The 22565-nt window shown below is 44.2% G+C and overlaps 1 protein-coding gene across 1 annotated transcript; it reads left to right on the forward strand.

Moving 5' to 3' along the window:
- The first annotated feature begins 385 nt into the window (after positions 1-385).
- On the forward strand, positions 386-20308 carry LOC125297172 (guanine nucleotide-binding protein subunit alpha-12-like). Its single transcript, XM_048247344.1, has 5 exons — positions 386-1276; positions 2791-3006; positions 13098-13148; positions 13670-13870; positions 15811-20308. Exons 1-5 carry the CDS (start codon positions 959-961, stop codon positions 16186-16188), a joined length of 1164 nt encoding a protein of 387 aa, XP_048103301.1. The 5' UTR covers positions 386-958; the 3' UTR covers positions 16189-20308.
- The last annotated feature ends 2257 nt before the right edge of the window (positions 20309-22565 follow it).

Here is a 22565-nt window from a genome sequence, read left to right on the forward strand (position 1 = left end):
CTTGCTTAAATAAGCTCATTCTCATTACTAGGCATTTTTGAGGAGAAATGGCACCTCAAGTCAGTGCATTTTGAGAGTCATAGCTTGACATTATGCTTGATGCAGCCATCAGAATACAGAATATTATATACAGCTATAGGGTATTTTATCTTTTTAAAAACAATTTTCTGAAAATATACCGTATTCTAGTCTATTTGACAGAATTCTTCCAATACTGCGTTGGCTCAGAGCACACGGATGGACCATGTCATGAGAGACACTTGGACACAAGCACAGTCAACAGCGGTCAACAGCTCCCTCTGTTGTTTGTTCTAGAATGTCCATTATTCCTAGAGAAAAGAGAAAAGAAAGACCCTCCCGCAAGGAGTGACGAAGAGGGGACGAGCGTAAGTTTAGGCTACTGGGATGTGCCTTTCTCAAAAAAGTTCACATACTTCAGAAGACTGTCGCCCTTCGACTTCTCCAAACCGTTTGTCAGACTACGTCCAGGATTCCAACAAAGGCGCACGACAGTGTACGCTACTGATTAAGAGTTTTTGCGACAGTTTTTCTTTCAAGAAGAATTGGGAATCTCTGGTGTTTTCGTCGACTGGCAGGATAGGCTATCCGGTTCTATGTCCTTTTTTTATCATCCTCCTCCTCTCGCCCTTTATAGCATTCCTCCGTTGTTTTAAACAAACTGAATTGAACACAAACGCGTTGGGGTGACCGCAGTGGAATAATGGGTTAATATTTTTGTGGTGTGCTAACAGTTCTCTGCTAATCTATTTTAACTTGGTCAAACTGTTACATTTTACAAGTTGTCGCCAACTTCTACTGGACTCTGATCAGACGTCGTTGGCCATCGACTGGGAATGCAACACGTCAAACCTTTTCGGGGAGGCAAAAAACAAAGTTAACTTTGACTTTTAATCTCTTCGTCCATCCTCTCCAATTGACTCGACTCTCCTCGGCAGACATGTCCAGCGTGATGCGGAGTTTAAGTCGGTGTTTCCTACCGGCAGAGGCGGTTGGAGAGCGGGGCAATGGCAAAGGGAAAAGTGGGGACAAGGACGTGCTGCTGGAACGAGAAGCACGGCGTCGGAGCCGGGAGATAGACGCGATGCTGGAGCGGGAGAGGAGAGCTACCAAACGGCTTGTGAAGATCCTGTTACTCGGGGCGGGGGAGAGCGGCAAGTCAACCTTCCTCAAACAGATGCGGATCATCAATGGACACGATTTTGACCGCAGAGCCTTACTGGATTTTCGCGACACTATTTATGACAACATACTCAAGGTAACAAATCATACAGGCCTTCTCGGAAAGCTGGCGGACCACACTAACTTCAAAAGAAAGATGGCAAAACAGTTTTCAATCGTTTTGTTATAGCTTTTTCATTCTTATCTATTTACATTGGCTTGACTTGAAGTGCCTGTTAAAAAAAAAAAAAAAAACCATTTCAAAATAAGTGGTGGAATGGGTCATATTCTTAACGTCAGCAGGCCTAATTAATCAATACCAAGCTGTAGGCTATTAACACTGGGGTAGGCCGTGAGAATGTTTCCCAGGGCGATGTGCGGGGCTTTTGACCCGTGTCAAACCTGCGGAGTTTATCTCCTGTGAGTGGGCAGCGCTCGGGGCTTTCCCACCAACCCTCCTAGTGGTGTGCGTCAGCATCCTGCTTTGTGTGCCAAATACGGCGGACTCCCTTTCTCCATGCTTGTCGGTGGTCTCTTTCTTTCTTTCTTTCTTTCTTTCTCTAGCCTACTCTTGGAAAGACCTGACTAAGTTGAGGAATGGCACAAAGACCAATAGGCTACAACGAGAGGACGGTACACACACACACAAACATTTTTGCATCAGGAGAAAAAGGGGGTGTTATCAAGTATTGGATTAAGAATACAGAACGGTTGTAATCACAACACGTTCCTTTTTATGGACAGCCGGAAAAAGGGCCATTTCACAACACTCTTGCACTGGAATAACTGCGTGCAGGACTAAAAGCGAACTAAAAGACAAGCCTGCTTGACTCTCAAGTTTCAGCTTTCCAGAAAGTGGTCCGCTTATTGATATATTCTCTGTGGAAAAACACGTTGACCTGTGAGTTCGGATTAGAAGCTCAGCTCAGTGGTGAAGGCGAAGGGTTCAGTCCTCCAAAATCACCACTGCATGATAAGCATCAGGATATGACTGATGTTCAGCACCGTTGCTATGATTGTGCCACAAAGGGTTTTGTTGAAACACAGGCCTAGCTCATTTACGGGACATCTGGGGCTCATTCCAAGTACAGTGTGGTGAGGTGACTAACTCAGATATGTTAACTGTTAACTCTAGAAACCTTACTCAAAGTAAGTGAGAAATATCCTGAAAAGCCCTAGGTTTTTTTTTGCTAGGAGAGTGAACCATCCAGTTTATTATTTTGTGTCCCTTCTGAAGAGACTAGATCTGACTTGTTGGAGGTTAGACAACCAGGTTGTTTTTCTGAATTCCATTCCATGATTACACAACCAGGGATCAACCACAACTTTCATAAATTATCACTGATTAAAATAACAACTGTATGACAGCAAACTCAATTTTCTCATAGTTGAAAGGTGCTTCATACAAATTTTTTAGTATTCTTCTCCTTCATATTCTTAGTTCATATACTTTTTTTTTCCTACTTCTAGATACTTTGCTTTGTAGAAAGAGAATTTCTTCTTCTTCTTCTTCGAGTTCTTCTTAAAGTTAGACTTGGTTGGGGACAATTAAGATGTCTCACCATATGTTAAAGCCCAGGCGATCTGTGACTGTTTCTGTCTGTCCCTCAGGGCATGCGTGTGCTGGTGGACGCTCGGGACAAGCTGGCCATCCCGTGGCAGAGCGCGGAGAACGAGAAGCACGGCATGTTCGTGATGTCCTTCGAGGGTCGTGCGGGCGTCCGGGTGGAGCCGGCCACGTTCCAGCTGTACGCCGACGCCCTCGTCTCGCTCTGGGGAGACGCCGGCATACAGGAGGCCTTCGCACGACGCAGCGAGTTCCAACTGGTGGGTGGGTGAGTGGGTGGGTGGGTGAGTGGGTGGGTGAGTGAGTGAGTGAGTGAGAGAGAGAATGTGGGTGAGTGAGTGAGTGAGTGAGTGAGTGGGTGGGTGAGTGGGTGGGTGAGGAGAGAGAGAGAGAGAGAGATAGAATGTGAGTGAGAGAGAGAGAGAATGTGGGTGAGAGAGAGAGAGAATGTGGGTGAGAGAGAGAGAGAAAATTTGTAAGAGAGTATGTTTGTATGGGTGTAGGAAGAGAGAGAGAAAGTGAGTATTTGTTTTTGTGCAAGTTCACATGTTGATGTTGAATTCTAACTTGTCTGTGATGGGTTCGGCAGACCATGACGATAAAGAGTGTTTATCTTTGTTTATGCCAGGGTTGTGCATCAGTAGGTGGTTGCAGATGGTTATAGATCTAGTTGCATTTTTCTTTTTTCTGTTGATGGAAATAATCCGGTAATGAAACACAAACGGCACACAGTGAGGTAAAGCACACACTAACCCGGAGCAGTGAGCTGCCTGGTACAACGGTGCTCAGAGAGCAGTGAGGGGTTAGGTGCCTTGCTCAAGGATGGTTCAGCCATGGATGTGGGCATGGGAGAGCAGTGCTCAACCACTTCCCCCGCCCACTTTTTTCCTACTGGTCGGGGATCGAACCGGCAACCCTTCGGTTACAAGCCCCATGCCCTAACCAGTAGGCCACGGCTGCCCCAAAATGATACAGGCAGGGGTTGCGATTCAATACATTGGAATATATTGTGAAACAGTTAGTTACTGTTAGGTGACATATTGTGATTTTCTTTTTTGGCAGCTAATATAAAATTAAAGAGTGTTATCTTTGTGTCTACTCTTGGTTGACTTGGTTATTTTTGTGTCTACTCTTGGTTGACTTGGTTATTTTTGTGGCTACTCTTGGTTCGCAGATAGTGGTAGATATGACTGTATAGGATGACAACATCTAGATCTGATCTAGATTGTTTTTTCTTTCAAGATATGCTAGCTTATTTGTGTGCATGTGTTAGGCGTTCCAACAACTACTCAACCAGTCGACTAGTGGACTATTAAAAATCACGAGTTGGTGCTGTGGGCAGCAGTCAACTACGCGTGGACAAAATGGCTAATGGCTAAACGGGCTAGAAATTCTGAAGTAGGAAGTACTTCACCAAAGACCTGTTCAGTTCCACAGGGACATGCAAGTTGAGCACAGCTGTATTAAAGTGCAACTAAGAACAGGTCTGCAATGCATAACCATGTAGATGAAACACTCAACCAATAGTTCGCACTAGCACTAATGTTAGCACCAGTACTATGCTGGTACATTAGCGATTGGCGGACAACTATTAAGAAAAACGAAGTAAAAATGAGATGTGAAAAATGGTGAATGTGAAACCCCTAGTATGTGTGCATTTGCGTGTATCTTCTTGTTGAGGTGTGACTGGATACAATGTCTTCTGCACTCCTTCTCTCCTTATCTGTGAGTCTTAATCTGTGTGTGTGTGTGTGTGTGTGTGTGTGTGTGTTGGGGGGATTACATATGGAAGTTAGATGCTGTTGACTCATTGTACACACAGCTTCAGGTTGACTGTGTGTGTGTGTGTGTGTGTGTGTGTGTGTGTGTGGGGAAGGCGTGGGTGTCTGCCCTTCATTGCGTTTTTTCTCGAAGACGGTTGCAGGCTCTAGCCGACACCAGTCAGTCTGCATTGCTGCCTGGTGCCCTGATTGAGTCTGGCCAATCACAGACAGCGCTCAGACAGACAGACAGCACTGCACATGTTGCTACACATCAAATTGGTATAGTATTATTAACGACACACACACAGACACACCCACCCACACACACACACAGAGACTGACAGACACACACACACAAACAGGCCTGCGAATCTTTGATCTAAACTTGTAAAAGTCAGCCATGCGTCTTTGAGCAACCAAGTTGGAAATGAAATTCACTCCAGCTGCAGAAGTGGAGTAATCCCTTTTAAACACACACACACACACACACACACACACACAATTACAGGCACACGCATAAACACAGCTGTGTTAAAATAGAAGACCACATAAGAGAACAGCTGGTTTGGAACAAGAGATCATATTTACACACAGGATTTTCTTCTGAGGAAACCACCGCCAAACAGGGGGAGAAGTAATGAGACTCTCACTCCAGCAGCACTCTTTCTCTCTTTCTCTCTCTCTCTCCCTCCCTCTCTCTCCTTCTGTCTATCTCTCTGTACCCCCACCCCACACACAATTTGTGAGTCATCAGAGTAGGTTACAGCACATGCAGACCGTGTGTGTGTCTGCCTGTGTGTGTCTGTCCGTGTGTGTGTGTGTGTGTGTGTGAGCCCAATGAGAGGGTAGGATGGTTTGTCTGCTGCTGAAGGGGAGAGGGGCGAAGTAAAGACAGATTATGTGTAGTAGGGCTGAAAGACGAATCGATTTTTAATCGAGAAAGCAACTGGAAGTGATTGATTATTTTGGAGTATTTTGCCACTTTTCTGAGGCAACTTCTTGAGACATTTTAAAGACACACTCACACACACACACACTTAACTTCCTGAGGCATTTTATGAAGTCCACAGGCAGCAGTCCCATTAATGTACAGCAATGTTCTTGTCTAAGAAGTCATATTTACAAGTCATTTTTAAACATATTATATAGTGAATATTGAACTGCAGCTTGACTTTCAAAAATGACATCACAAATCAAATCACAATTGCAATATCTGTCATACTGTCAGAAAAAAGGGAATTTGATTTTTCCCCCATTTCTTTCAGCCATAATAAGCAAGAGTAAGCATGTGAAGTATAACGTATATTATATTTGTGTGTGTGTGTGTGTGTGTGTGTGTGTGTGTGTGTGTGTGTGTGGAGAGAAAAAAACAGAAATGAGAAATGAAAGTCTGTCTGATCAAGAGCTTTTCAGAAAGAAGAAAGAATAGTTCTTCTCTCTCTCCAGATGAATCTCTTTCTTCTCTTTTCTTTCTCTTCCCCAGCATTCATCACCGATTCTTCTTCTCTCTCCCCCCCTTTCTCTCTCATCCTCCTATTCTCTTTTCTCTCTCTTCCCCAGCATTCATCACCGATTCTTCCTCTCTCCCCCCCCCCTTTCTCTCTCATCCTCCTATTCTCTTTTCTCTCTCAGGAAAGACCTGACTCACAAATCAACACTAAATAAAGTGGCACCCATCCACGAGTATGTGTATGTGTGCACACTAATGTGGACAAGCATACACACACACACACACACACACACACACACACACACACACTAACGATTGCAGAGGAGGAAGCTGATTACAGGGCAGCAAAAGAGACCAGTGAGACCAAGATACTATAAAGAGGCATATCAGTTGTGTGTGTGTGTGTGATTTTGTATGTGTGTGTGTGTGTGTGTGTGTGGGTGGGGGAGGCACAAGAGTGGGGGATTGGACAACAACTTTGGAGGGGAAAAGCTTGCTAAATTGATCCAGATAATCTGGGGCTAGTCTTACTTAATGAAGTGGTCCCCAACCCGTTTCTCTTTGTGTGGTAGTGTGTGTTCTATTCTTTCAAGAGATGACATAGTAAGATAATTTTTGTCCCCATGCGTCATACAGGCAGGAAGTATAGAAGCTCTGTGTTCTGTTTTTACACCGCCTGGGAAATGATCTCTCTGTCTGCTTCAATCTCTCTCTCCCTCCTGTTCTTCTCACCCCACCCTCTGTTACTTAGACACACACACACACACACACACACACACACACACAGACACAGACAGACTTTAAAACAAATAAATACATGATGTGAAAAATATGTTCATATGCTGTTTTGTATGTTCTAAATCTAAAATGAACAATGAGCTCACTACGTAGGTGGAGGAGACGAGATACAGTGATTCCAATCCAGCCATCCTTTCGTCAGTTTTCATCAGTTTTCCGAACTGCTCTTCCCCTCGAGGTATTCATTCAGGGTGTGTACTTTAAAAAAACAACAGCATACTCGATCCTGAGGGGTATTTCACAAAACCTAGATAATGGATTAAGCTGGGATTTTTAGGTTATCCTGGATGAATTTAGCCTTGACTTGGTTTCACAAAAGAGATGGCACATAAGTTACCACGGGGATTTATTCTCTGCACCTAGACTTTTACGGGAAAATGTCGTTTCGTCCCCCAGGGGCCACTCCCCCCCTGTGCTGGGCCCCCCAAACCGCAGTTTTTCCTAAATAACTACCTGAACCGTGGCACCGAGGATGAAGAATCTTTTATGGTATGTTGGTCTCAAGGGCCCACATCAACCTGGCCCATAATCACTCATTTGTGATTTGCACCCCCCCCGTAAAAATGAAAATGCAATATTATTCTGCTTTTATCGCCTCTATCTTCAGTTAAGATGTTCAGAACTGCACCAAATTGTATGTATGATTGACCTGGCATTCTCTGGGGGTATGCCAAGTTTCAGAGAATTTCATCCATGGGGTCTAAAAATTAGGTTATGTGTACATTTAGTGACTGTACACTCATTGGCCTGTAGATGGCGGTGCACACATATACACATGCACACACACAGGCACCCACATACGGCCGATACATAATTACAAATTCAGTAGGATTAAAAGAAAGCCAAAATAAACATTCATCATCATGATGGCTGCATTTCTAGTATTGGCGATAAGTCCACTAGATGGCGATTGTTGCAGTGAGACGCTAATTTTGTTGGAAGTTAAAAGTGGGTTGAAAAAACAATGGACGCTTCCTACAAGGACTGTAGTTAACCGCAGAGAACGCCTAATAAGGATAGGACGATGTTCACATGAAATGTAATTCCCATTTCTTCTTGAAGCGAAATAAATCTGAGGATGTTTATCGGACATGCTTGGTTTTACTGCAGGTAATGCTTAATGTTATAATATCAATAAGGACCTAGGTAATGTTACCGCTAAGCTATTGAGTGATGGAGGCCAATTTGATTGATTGCATTTGTAGAAAACTATAAATGCGGTTATACTAAGCAAATTGATAGCAGCACTGTAATCGTATCTTTTCGACTGTCATTTGTTGCACGTGCTACAAAAATCATTCTGTGCAATGGAAGATTTTACCAACGCTATAACCGGTCTGATACAGTTTTGCCTATACATCATGAGACTGAGACGCCGTTTATTTTGTTTTAAGTGCGTGCAGGGTGTGAGAGGGGGGAATCGGATGTGCTTTGATTCCAGCTTGGTAGTTGTAGTCTGTGAAATTAAAAGCACGTGTGTGAAGTATCCAAACAATGACACCTTCATTTCGTATGGCTGCTTTAGCAACACACCTTACTCACTATGACCGATACTTCATTCGCGCTTTCCTTGACTCGCGGAGCTCGTGAATTTTATTACAACTTTTTTAGCACAATATGGCAGTTTAAGTCCGCTTGATACTGTAAGGCGAAGCCATTGGTTTCCAAAGGAGATTTTATTTGTGTCGCCAGCATAGCCTATTGACAATTTATGTTGTAATAAATAGGCCTACCTTATAAGCCTGTAGCTTAGGGAAGCTAACAGCTTTCTATTAGGATCTAGTTTGTTAGTTACAGTTTTGTCATAACTCCCTGATGCATTTTGCATTTAGAATAGCCAGAGCATGGATATCTCAATCGAAAAATTAAAACAATATCGGTGTCTATGGACTAGGCTGGGGAACCCAGCCTGATCTGCCCGCTATTTATTTTTTGATTTCTTAAAAGATTGAGCTTGGTCTGGTGAAAGCCAGACTAGCCATGGACCTCAGGTACACAATGCAAGGGAACATGAATCAGCCTTATATTTGTACCTAACAATAACGGACAACAGCTCTTTTTAACTTTGGCCCGTTAAAATGTGTATGAACAGTCTAGCCGACGCATTTCATCAAAGGCCCATTTGGACATGTCAGTTATTTGCACCACTGGTTAGATGTAAAACAGCATTTCGTTTCAGACTACTGTTACTTAATTTGTGCATTAACAATAACGTTTCAGACTACTGTTACTTAATTTGTGCATTGACAAGTATTACATGAACTAAAGATATCTAAAATCTTATATAGAAGAAGAAACATTCACAAAAAATCCATCCATCCAAAAATGACCTTTGTTTTTGATAGCTGTTGAAAACTGCATGGAACTTATAGAGATGTTTTTGTTAATTAATTAATAAATAAATAAATAACATTATGCTGATACCTTTTGCTTTTCCCAAATACAATGTAGCCTACAGGTATATGTGACCTTTCATCAATCCAGTTGCAATGGATGAACTGTGATGAACTGCCCTACTTGTGATTGTTTAGAGATTTTAAAGGTTTTATAACAATGCTACATCTTCTTTGGCTATTCTACAATCTATTCACCTTTTCAGCACCAGTAGGCTACTTTCTGTGCAGCCGCACACACACACTCAGGCATGCCAAACAAGCAAACACAAAAGTTTCAAGAGTGGGGGATGGAGTAAAATATAGAGACAAATTGAAGTGTGAGTTATTTTCGCGGAACGGATGTACAGGACTGAGCAGCGGTCATATTTTGTACATTCAGTTGTTTTAATTGTGATAGCCTTATAATTATTAACATAGGCCTAGGTACTCATTGTTTGCTTATATTTTATTGATAGACGTTTGATGAATAGCCTACTGTAGTTGATTAGAAGTGGAGGGGCAAGTTTTCGAAGGTATTTTCAACTATAATATTAAGGTATATCATACTATGTGCATCTTTGCAGTGGCAAGTGGCTTCATGACGTTGTGTGCCGAGACAAGGAAGCACTCACACATGGGTGCTTACGTACATTTGTTCAGTTGGTCTACCACGCCTACTCCTGCTGTTTTACAGAAATAGCCATGATTCCCCATTCCAAAAAGGACAACTTTAGTTCATTGTTAGTTTATATCAAAAGCGGTTGTTCACTTTGTGTGAATGACGCTATTTTCCGCGTCTTTTTTATTCCAACCGTGGGCACTTTGGAGCAGAAACGAGAACGCGCACACATCCTGAATTACTTACACCTGGTTTGACATAGTCGCTCCTACTCATCCTGTATTGGCATTAGTGAAACGAGTTGAGCTAGGATGACCAGACAACGCTATGTCAAACCTCGCTTTATCACTTATCTTGGATGTCTTAATTCTGCCTTTGTGAAATACCCCTCTGGCTCTGTAAACAGTAAACAAACAAAGTGACCTAGACAGAGCGAAACACAGTTCCAGCCAATCAACATGCTGCTTCAGGAGTACGAAATGCAGGCATGTACATCTGATTTCCAAGGACTGAGCTTCCTCACACTGGACACACACACTGGAGAAACAGCTTGAGGGAATTTCACGGAATTCAACACATAAAAGTTGAATGGATTAGAATCGAGGACTGTACCTTTTAATGTTTATATTTGTTCGGTTTTGGTTCAATATTTATATTTGTTTGGTTTTGGTGATGCTATAATTTGATATGGGGACTCGTATCCCTAGACTCTTTGATTTGGTGATGTCAGTGGGTGAGTCATGTGATCTCAGGATAGGTCGAGCGAGAGAACTTTTGCTTTTCCCATCTCAGTCTGTCTCTCACTCCTAGTCTTTCTCTTTCTCTCTCTCTCCCCCTCTCTCTCCTTCTCTCGCTCTCACTCTCTCCTTCCCCCTCTCTCTCTCCTTCTCTCGCTCTTTCTCACAGATCTTCCCCTCCCTCTCTCCCTTTCGTGAGAGTTACTCTATATATGACTTGTGGCGTAAAGAGTCGAGGGTCGTGTATTAGGTCATAGTGAGTCCAGTTTCCTGTGTGTGTGTGTGTGTGTGTGTGTGTATGTGTTGTTTCTACCGCTCTCTCTTCAACTCCAACGCCTCTCCCCTCTACCCTATTTAACATTCAAAACATCACCATTGCCAGGAAAAAAGCATCAAAACCAGATTCAGTCTTTTTCAGCTTTAAGTGCTAAGTCATTTTAAAGATTTTTTTTTTAAAAGGAAATCAAACTGGTCAAGCCCTTTGAGATGTATTCATATGTTCTGCTATGTTATGTAAATCAAATAGAATTTAATAATTACTCTGCCTTCCCCAAATCTCTGTTCTGTTCTCTCAGCTTTGTTTTCATCTTGGTTCTCCTTCGACCCCCACTGAAAAAAACATTTTCACAACTTCTCGTTTGTGCCCCCTCTCTCTATTCCTTTGCTCTGTCTCTCTCTCTCTCTCTTTCTCTCTCTCTCTCTCTCTTTCTTTTCCCCCCTCTCCTCTCCTTCTCTCGCTCTTTCTCTCACAGATCTTCCCCTCCCTCTCCCCTTTCATTAGAGGAGTTACTCTATATATGACTTGTGGCGTAAAAGAGTCGAGGGTCGTGTATTAGGTCATAGTGAGTCCAGTTTCCTGTGTGTGTGTGTGTGTGTGTGTGTATGTGTTGTTTCTACCGCTCTCTCTTCAACTCCAACGCCTCTCCCTCTACCCTATTTAACATTCAAAACATCACCATTGCCAGGAAAAAGCATCAAAACCAGATTCAGTCTTTTTCAGCTTTAAGTGCTAAGTCATTTTAAAGATTTTTTTTTTAAAAGGAAATCAAACTGGTCAAGCCCTTTGAGATGTATTCATATGTTCTGCTATGTTATGTAAATCAAATAGAATTTAATAATTACTCTGCCTTCCCCAAATCTCTGTTCTGTTCTCTCAGCTTTGTTTTCATCTTGGTTCTCCTTCGACCCCCACTGAAAAAAACATTTTCACAACTTCTCGTTTGTGCCCCCTCTCTCTATTCCTTTGCTCTGTCTCTCTCTCTCTCTCTTTCTCTCTCTCTCTCTCTCTTTCTTTCTCTCTCTCTCTCTCTCCCTCCCTCTCTCTTTTCCCCTTCCCCTCTCCCTCTCTCTCCCTCTCTCTCCTCCCTCTCTCTCTCCCTCCCTCTCTCTCTCCCCCTTCCTCTCTCTCCCTCTCTCTCTCCCTCTCTCTCTCTCCTCCCCTCCTCTTTTCCTCTCGTTCTCTCCATCTCTCCATCCCTCCCCCCTCTCTGGGCTTTGATGTGTGCAGTTCTCCCAGGCAGCCTGATAGGCAGGGCAGGCCGTGGTTAGCAATGGAGTTTAATAGTTCAGAGTGCTGGAGGAGCACTCAGCCTATGGGTGAGGGGTGCTCTTCAGGCACTTAATGCAGAGGCTCTGTGCAGTTTTATAAGGACTCTGTGTGTGTGTGTGTGTGTGTGAGGGGTTTGTATACGTGTGGGTTAGCTTGTGTGTTCCCAGATATCAAGCTCTTCAGGCACTTCCCAATGCAGAGGCTCTGTGCAGTTTTATAAGGACACTCTCTGTGTGTGTGTGTGTGTGTGTGTGTGTGTGTGTGTGAGGGGTTTGTATACGTGGGGGTTAGCTTGTGTGTTATCAAGCTCTTCAGGCACTTCCCAATGCAGAGGCTCTGTGCAGTTTTATAAGGACTCTGTGTGTCTCTGTGTGTGTGTGTGTGTGTGTGTGGGGGTTAAGCGTGTGTGTTGTTTCCCAGATATCAAGCTCCACTTGTGTTGGTTAGAAGTCTGTGTGCTCATTTTTGAACGAATGTGTGTGTGTGTGTGCACAAATGTTTATATCTTAGAGCCAAAGTGCTTGCGCTGGTTGTCTGTCTGCATCTGTGTGTATGTATGTGCGAGCATATGTATCGGACTCCGTGTGTGTGTGTCTGTAGTGGGAACCCCGTCTCCTGTCTCCATAAATCCTGTCGGCACTGACTCCGTAATCCCCCCCAGTGTTCCACACACAGCTGTTTCCTGTGGGGACTGAACCGTAGGCGGCAGAGTTTAGACACACACACACACACACAGAAAAAGTATACTTGAATATGAATACACATACTTACAGAGGAGACTCAGACTAATATACGATTACACACACACACAGACACACACAGATAAACAATCTGATATTATCAAACTCGTGCAAACAATCAGCTGGCTCTTATAAATCCCTGGGAAATTAACCTAATGGTTTGTCATGTGGGTTGTCCCGTGTGTGTGTGTGTGTGTGTGTGTATCAAAGACCTTTAACAATGAACACACACACACACACACACAAAATGCCAACGTTGGGGTGGGGGATGGTGTAAGGTTGAAGTGGCATCACTAAAAACCCATCTCTTCTTTCCTCAGAGTGAATCAGTGAAGTATTTCCTGGACAACTTGGACCGCATCAGCCAACAGGTAAGCTGATGAGTGGGACATATTAAACACACACACACACACACAGACACAGTAACTGAGAAATGCATGATGCTCTCAGAATTTGACATGCTAATGCATAACTGACTTTTAGACTTTTAATTTCTTCATCTCATATTGCATTCACTTGACTATCTTACCCTGATTTAAATTTGATTAATTTATGGTTATGGTTACTTAGCAGACACATTTAACCAAAGCAATATTATACAGCACCATTAACCAGAGCCACCAAAGAATTACTCCCTGATAACAACTAATATACGATTAAAAGTAATGTAAGTAAAAGTAAAATGTAATGTAATGTAAAAGCACACACACACACACACACACACACACACACACACACACACACAAACACACACACACACACACACACACACACACACACACACACACACACACACACACAAAACACACACACATGCCCACAAACACACCCACAAAAACACACACACAGAATGATAACAAAGATCCCTGATCCATCCGATCCCTTCTCTCAGAACTACCTGCCCAGTCGGCACGACATCCTCCTGGCCCGTAACGCCACCAAGGGCATCGTGGAGCACGACTTCCTGTACCGCCGCATCCCCTTCAAGATGGTGGACGTGGGCGGCCAGCGCTCGCAGAGGCAGAAGTGGTTCCAGTGTTTCGACAGCGTCACCTCCATCCTCTTCATGGTCTCCTCCAGCGAGTTTGACCAGGTCGGTCCCGCAAACACACACACACACACACACACACACAAAAACATAGAAACTTGCACACTCACACAGACACACACCAACCCAAGCCTACACATACACACACACAGACACACACACATAGAAACTTGCACACTCACACAGACACACACCAACCCAAGCTTAGACACACACACACACACACACACACACACATACACACACACACACAAACATAGAAACTTGCACACTCACACACACACACACCAACCCAAGCCTACACACACACACACACACACACTATAAATACTCACAGAGCCCCATTGTTCTCCACTATTCTCCCACATGGGCCCACTCCGGGTCTGGGTCTGAGCCTGTGTAGATGAAGGAAGCCCAGCTAAGGCCGTCCAGCTCCCGGCGCCCAGACCAGATCGGAGCGGAGCCAGCAGTGAGAGCTGGACGAGCCCGCGGCTGACCACAGGAGCGCAGTGTATGGGCCAGGACTGGGGATGGACTGCAGAGATCAAAACTCAGAGAGAGAGAGAAGAGAGGGTTAGAGAGGGAGAAAGAAATGGAGAATTGAGGTGTTGGAGGTAAAGATGAAAAGATAGAAATGGAGATGAGGGAAAGAGAGAGAGATGAGCGAGAGAGTGAGATGAGGGAGGGAGAGAGAGAGACTGATGAAAAATCAATAATTCATAACAACTTGAATGGGGTGGAGATCTAGATCTAACCAGCTTATTAAAGAGTGAATGGAAAAGGTGGTTTAAGATTCATTCAATAAATAGGCCCAACCTGTGGAGTAAAGGACGCAACTTGTGGACTGTATTAAGGACACAGGCATCTCATTAAAGGGTGATTGAAAAGTCATACGAAACACACACACACACTATAAATACTCACAGAGCCCCATTGTTCTCCACTATTCTCCCACATGGGCCCACTCCGGGTCTGGGTCTGAGCCTGTGTAGATGAAGGAAGCCCAGCTAAGGCCGTCCAGCTCCCGGCGCCCAGACCAGATCGGAGCGGAGCCAGCAGTGAGAGCTGGACGAGCCCGCGGCTGACCACAGGAGCGCAGTGTATGGGCCAGGACTGGGGATGGACTGCAGAGATCAAAACTCAGAGAGAGAGAGAAGAGAGGGTTAGAGAGGGAGAAAGAAATGGAGAATTGAGGTGTTGGAGGTAAAGATGAAAAGATAGAAATGGAGATGAGGGAAAGAGAGAGATGAGGCGAGAGAGTGAGATGAGGGAGGGAGAGAGAGAGACTGATGAAAAATCAATAATTCATAACAACTTGAATGGGGTGGAGATCTAGATCTAACCAGCTTATTAAAGAGTGAATGGAAAAGGTGGTTTAAGATTCATTCAATAAATAGGCCCAACCTGTGGAGTAAAGGACGCAACTTGTGGACTGTATTAAGGACACAGGCATCTCATTAAAGGGTGATTGAAAAGTCATACGAAAGCTTTCGAAATGTTGTCAGGGACAATGGAATACAACTTTGTAAAGCAGGGGCTCTCGAACTTTTAGTGAGTCAGAGGCCCCATGCAGGGGAGAACATTTCCTCATAATATGCCCCCTCATAATATTCAAAACTCTGACTTGACTCAAAAGACAGATGAAGCCACGTATGCTCCCTGCCATCATCAAACACACACTATGGATATGGAAATCCACCCATATGCCCCTCATAGTAGTCATGAGACAAATGGAGCACATGCTCACTGCCTTCCTCAGATGTGTTATCTGGTGGGTGCATTCCATCTCGCTTTAAAGCGTCCAGACTGGGCCCCGGCCCTGCACCATACGCCGGCGACCCGGGTTCGATTCCCGCCCCGTGGTCCTTTCCGGATCCCACCCCGGCTCTCCTCCCACTCACTTCCGGCCACTCTCCACTATCCTATCAAATTAAAGGCATAAAATATATATAGTGTCCAGACTGACCGTTTGGTTGTTCCGGCAGGTTCTTCTGGAGGACCGGCGCACCAACCGTCTGTCGGAGTCCATGGACATCTTCGAGACCATCGTGAACAACAAGCTCTTCTCCAGCGTGTCCATCATCCTCTTCCTCAACAAGACAGACCTGCTGGTCGAGAAGCTCCGCGCCGGCGCCGACATCCGCCGGAACTTTCCGGAGTTCTGCGCCGACCCGCGGCGGCTGGAGGACGTGCAGAGCTTCCTGGTGCGCTCGTTCGGCCGCCGCCGCCGCGGTGACCGGCGCTCGCGCCCGCTCTTTCACCACTTCACCACGGCCATCGACACGGAGAACGTGCGCTTTGTGTTCCGCGCCGTGCGCGACACCATCCTGCAGGAGAACCTCAAGGACATCATGCTACAGTGAGGACTACAAATGCCCATCTGAAAAGAAGACTACCAATACCAGCATGCATTGCAAGAGTGTGCAACTCCAATCTGCAGGAGAACCTAACTGACTACAAAGCACAACTGACACAAAAGCCTAACTGCCCCAAAACACCCAGCATGCATGACTGCACTGCAAGAGTGGAAATCGCTACTTGCTAAATGATATGGCACTTAAACAAGGTATACAACAGTAAGTGGGGGAACTCCTTTAATTGAACTACATTAATATGGAGAAAAAAAAAAACTATAAATCCCAGCATGTCGTTGTCTGGGAAAGGACTACAGTTGCCACATTGCAGTAATGCAGACTAGTGTGCCTCTAGTCAGGAAAAGGTTTTGCCATTGGATATAAGGCCAGCAAGACCAACATACAAATAGACGATTACAGTACATATCCCAGTCCTTTATGAATACACTCGACAGCAGCATGTGTCTATGAGGGTATGCGTGTATATATATTACTATCTGTGTAGAGAGTCATTTTGATCATTTTAATGAAAATGGACAAAAAAACAAATCGCTAGCTTGTGAAGAGAGATGGGTCATAATCACTCACGGGTACCAGGGGGTGTCTGCCAAGGCTGGGTCTAGGATTAAGCCAACCTTTGCTTTATTATTACTGTGAAAAATAATGTGTCATTAGAGAGACCCATTCAGTTACTCTAATCAACACTCTCTAAAGAGTTAATCTGAATGACACATGACACCACACACACACACACACACACACACACACACAAACTGTGGCGTACACATCAACCATATGCATTTCATATTCACTGATTCAAATGCCACTGACTTTCTTCACTGGTTTTAAATCTGTTGCTCACACGTGGTTATTGGAAAGCACTTACTGAAGAGCACTTATTTGATGTAACTGAGCTCTTTGAACTTGAGTTGTTAAGCTGACGTGCTGTACATACGTCTGTACACACACACACACACACACACTTTTTAAATATTCTTAAATCTTTTATGGTCGGTTTAACTCCGAGTATTAGAGTTGAATATACAGTACATGTCATAATTCACTGGTATAAAATCCCTCTTTTACTTCTCTTTCTCTCTATTTTCTCTCTCTCTCTCTCACCCACACACACCTACGAATGCGTCTGTTACTTGTGTGGTTATGTGTGTAGCACATATGGTTGTGTTACTTTCAGCCTGGCCATGAAGTGAGCTGACAACTGTTTTTACTGTGACGGAACAAGTTGGTGTGCGCACACACACTCTCTCTCTTGCCCTCTCTCTCTTTCTCTCTATCGTTATCTCTCTCTCTCTTACACACACACTCACACTCATATACCTGTGTAAGATGGAAAAGCAGCTCACCTTGGGGAACCTGTCACACATGTCACAATGCATTAGCATGCATATTTTAAAATTCTTTTTAGATTCTTTGTCCTCTTTCATTTCCTGTCACTGGTAATCTGTGAAGAGTATTACGCTGTCTGGGACCCCTGCCTCCTGTGTATCAAAGAACACACAGTTTATCTCCATGCAGCACGTGTGTGTGTGTGTGTGTGTGTGTGTGTGTGTGTGTGTGTGTGCAATTCTGCACCCCAATTCCGTGTGAGTATCTGTATGTGAAAGACTAAGCCACTCTAGACTGTATGCATCACGTGTGTGCATGTGTGACATGACATGAAAACCACATTTCCTACTTCTTCTCACATGTCTTTGTTAGTTTCGGTGGTCGATTTCATTTCTCACTTCCCCCTTTTCACCAGCAGTGTTCTTGAGCTTCAGTTTTTGTCACGTGGTGGTGCCTTATGAGATGATCGTCTTGGCAACTGGTTGTAAAGTCTGCTGACCGATGTTCTCCCCCCTCCCCCAAACGGAAAGGTCAAAGTAGGTTTTGTTGTCGTAATTTTTAACTATTTTATTTTCGTTTCATTTTGTTTTTTTTTGTTGTAGGGAAAGGTTGTACTTGACAGGCTGGAGCCAGGTTAGGGTTGGAGCCAAGTTAGTAAGCTAGGGTTAAGGGTCTTAACAGGACTAGTTTGTTCAATAGACTTTTAGCAAAACTGTGTTCAGACTGCTGGTGATTGTTTGACTTGGGTGGCTTTTTTGTGTCGTTATTTTGCGATCTGAAGTGAACATGAAAGGAAGGAGAGGTCAGAGACATTAGGAGGGACTTATGAGGCTCTGGGCCCATGACGAGTCCTGTCAGCTCCATTGCCTTGTATGTCCAGTCATTGGGTTTCTTTATTAGGAGGTTTACCACTTACTCGGAGTTAACTCACCCAGAGGTTCAAATTCCCAAACAGGCCAATGCTTGCAAACGTTTGCAAACAGTTTTCTACGTTTTTTATTTTTTATTATTTTTTATAAGGTTTACCACTTTGAGTTAACTCACCCAGAGGTGCGTTGAAATTCGCAAACATAGGCAAACGTTTGCAAACAGTTTGCAGGCCATTTTCTGTTTGCTTAGAGTTAAACTAAACCACCTACCGGTACTTGGCTTTTTTTTTTTTTAGGAGGCTTACCACTTAACTCACCCAAATTCGCAAACATAGGCGAACGCTCGCAAACAGTTTTCTGTTTTCTTGGAGTTTTCCGCAAACATTTTTTTTTGTGAAGACAGGGGGCTTCTCTACTAGGAGGTTTACGGCTTAGTCAGAGTTAACTGGACCAGGTTTGTCACTAAACCACCTACTTGGAATCTCCCTCCTGTATGGGAGTGACCCTCTCGGGCTGTTAGAAGACGTTTTGTTCGCTGTGAGATATAGCTCTCCATTTAAATTCTGTGTGGCAACAAATATATAGTTACACATGGAGCTGTCTTTCACTTGACTTTAGTAGGGCCAAACAGCTGCAGTCTGGGCTGTCCTCAAGGGTGTGTGTGTGTGTGTGTGTGTGTGTGTGTGTGTGTGTGTGTACACATATGTCTATGTGTCCGCGTGACACGTGTGTGTGTGTGTATCTGCATCAGAGCCTGTGTGTATGTGTGTGAGCGAGAGAGAGCAAGTTTGGCGCTCTCTCAGCCTAAACACAATGGTCTGATTGTGTGTGTGTCAGAGTCCCTGGTCTCTGCTGGTTGTAGGAGCGTGTTCTTGGGACACAGGAAGTGGTGCGTGTCTGGGGCCCTCCCAGACAAAGCCGGGATGCAGGAAAGAGCACGGAATCACTCAGCACCCAGCGCCACCTGAGTCACCACTCATCAGCTGCACAACAATAAGAACAACTCCTCCAACACTCCACTCAACTCACTCTCTACTCTCTCCTCTCTCTCTCTCTCTCTCTCTCTCTCTCTCTCTCTCTCTCTCTTGGATAGTACTTAGCATCAGGTAGTACTACTTTGCATTTTAAGTGAAGAGTTGTTTAAGCAGCTGGAAATATGAACATCAAACAGCGCAATTCTCTCTCTCCCTCAGGTATTACTTAGCATATGAACAGATGCCCCTGCACCTCTCTCCCTCCATCTCCCGCTGCAGGTATTAGTTAGCATATATCTCCCGCTGCAGGTATTAGTTAGCATATATCTCCCGCTGCAGGTATTAGTTAGCATGAAAAGAGATGCTGCCTTTGGTCTTCTTTCTTTCTTATTTTTCCACTTTTCTTTCTTGTACTTCAGGTATTGGTGAACTGACATATTGTTCCTTCCTCTCGTACTCTGTCATACTAAGATATGCTGCATTTTAAGGTGTTATTTTTCATGTGCCACTCTCTGTATTTCATTTTAATGTTTTGGAGTTTTTTTTATATATATAGATACAGTTGCTACTATCTACAGTTTGTAATAATGCATTCTGTAGCAGCTTAGCTGGGAAATTAATGGGCAGTCAAAATGTCCATATGGCAAACCGAAATCTATGTCTCCCACCATTTTGTTTTTTCTTTTGTTGCATTTTAACATTGCACTGGTATTAGGAGGATCAAAACACTATCTAGGCTCGTCTGTGGTTTCAAAGTTGTGTCGGTGTGCCAGGCAGACAGAGCTAAACATGAATCTTTTAGTTTTGGGATTCGCACACAGATCTTTTTTGTGCTGGGAACAGAAATAGAGACATCAGAAACAGATGTTTGAGCTCCACTCGTTTGTGTGTGTGTTTTAAAAGGAAGAAAAAAAATGGAATAAATTCAGTGTACATTTGTGTGAAAGTGTGTTCTTTGGAACTGGGGGAGTGGGGGGTCTGAATGACTCATGTTTCTCTCTCACACACACACACACACACACACACACACAGAGACAAGATGGCACAGAGTACTGGTAGGTCACTGTCCTACCTTCTTGCACGCTCCCATGAGTAGCATGTGAATTAAAGAGTGATTAAGTGATACCAAAGTTTGGAGTAATTGGTTTCCACAGCTACATGCTACTTTAAGTGCTTTTGAAAATCATGTTCACTCATGTAACTACTACTACTAAACAAATGTTTAGTGCCTGTCTGGAGTGTATTTAAAATCATGTTCACTCATGTAACTACTATACTACTACTAAACTAGTGTTTAGTGCCTGTCTTGAGTGTTAAAAAAACCCACCATTCTCTATCTGAATTGGTACCTCTGGTTTGAATTGAACTCTTCCTCCATGGTGAGTCAATGCCACCCTGCTGCGTCTGCCCTCCCCTGCCTGCCTCAGAGGAGAGTCAGGGTTCAGGCGGTGGGCTTGTGTAAACGCGCCTTCTGGAGAACCGGGGGAGATCTGAGTGACTCATGGGCCCTTTTACCTCTTTCCAACTCTCTCTCTCACACACACACACACACAAACACACAGGCCTGTAACTATGCCAATAGTACCGGCCAATAGAACAATAGCGTGCCAGTAGCCTATATTGGCAAAGGATCATTGGGGTGAAAAAGTCTTTTATGTCTTCTCCCACTTGCTGTGTCTCCTTATTGCTACCAATCGTGATGGCAAATTAGGACGCTGCGGCACAGCTAATATTCAGGACCATTTCGTGAGAGAATTTCAATAGCTAACTAGTGCTAACCAGGCTGTTAACCCCCCCCACACACACACAAACACATACTCAGAGCTCACAGGTCTAGGCCAACTCATCTGTGACTGTGAGTAGAGGATGTGTGTGTGTGTGGGTATGACTCGTTGAAGCTTTGGGTTCATGGGTTTGAGATTTGATAAGGCAGACAGCCAGGACAAACCAGACTAGACTCGCTTACTCCATCCCCTCTTATAGTCAATACAGTTTGACAAAAAAACAAACAAACACACAAACAAATGAATCAGCAAACAAAAACACCCACACCTTTACAGTTTGTCTGTCTGCCTCAGGGTCACTATTTTGAGGAGGTCCGCTGTCCGTTAAATTGATTCTGAATGTTTTTGATGCTGTGGTTTCCCTTTCCCATCCTTATGAATGGGTCTGCACACCCATACCTCATGACTCGTTGACCTGACACACACTCGATGAACTGACACGCCCGCACACACACACACACACACACACGTGCAGAACATTAGAGTGTGAATCTCATGACAGGACAGCGTCTTCTCCTCCTCCTTCACTCCAGTGTGTGTGTGTGTGTGTGTGTAGAGGTGTGTGTGTGGAGAGGCGGCCCGAGACTGACCCTTGCTCTGCAGGCGTAGTACAGCTGTTAGTCAGTGTCTATGTAAACACTGCCTCGGGTGAGTCAGGGTCTCTACACGCCTCTGCAGTGTCTGTTAATGCCTGTGCACTTCTCTCAGTGTGTGTGTGTGTGTGTCTGCATGTATTTGTCTTGAGTGCCTTGAAATGTCTGAATATGTGTGTATTGTTCTCTCTGTGTGTATGTGTGTGTGTCTTATTGGAGTGCCTTCAGGCTAAGGTTTTTGTGAATACTGTGAAAGTGTTTATTTCTCTGAGTGTATGTACGCGTGTGTATGGCAGTATTCGGGTGTTTAGGAGCATTCTCAAGGTGTGTATTGCGTTCTAGTTTATCTTGCTCCCTCACACATCGATTGTCTGTGAAGGACACGCAAGCACACTTGACTTGACCACTCGTCACCTCGGCCATTCACACACGTTTAGACTGAATCAGGGTCTCCACACATCTACAAGTGTCTGGGTGTATTTGCACATTTCCGAGTGTGTATGTGTATGTGTGACTTGTGCCTCTGAGTGTCCTCACAAAGAATGAACAACCAGAGCATGGTTGCACTGGTTATGAAATTAATATTTTGACATTCTACAACCTACGTCTTAACCTCTATCTTAATACCACATCTCATGAGAAGCTCTTTCACCACATGTATTGCCCTCATGATGGTGGAGGGCATCTAAGGCCACATTTATTACCCTCATGATGGTGGAGGGCATCTAAGGCCACATTTATTATCCTCATGATGGTGGAGGGCATCTAGGGCCAGTATAGATAACAACAGTACCCTCAGATGTACCCTACAGGGTGCAC

Source organism: Alosa alosa, chromosome 7 (assembly GCF_017589495.1).
Source record: "Alosa alosa isolate M-15738 ecotype Scorff River chromosome 7, AALO_Geno_1.1, whole genome shotgun sequence".
Lineage (NCBI taxonomy): Eukaryota > Metazoa > Chordata > Actinopteri > Clupeiformes > Clupeidae > Alosa > Alosa alosa.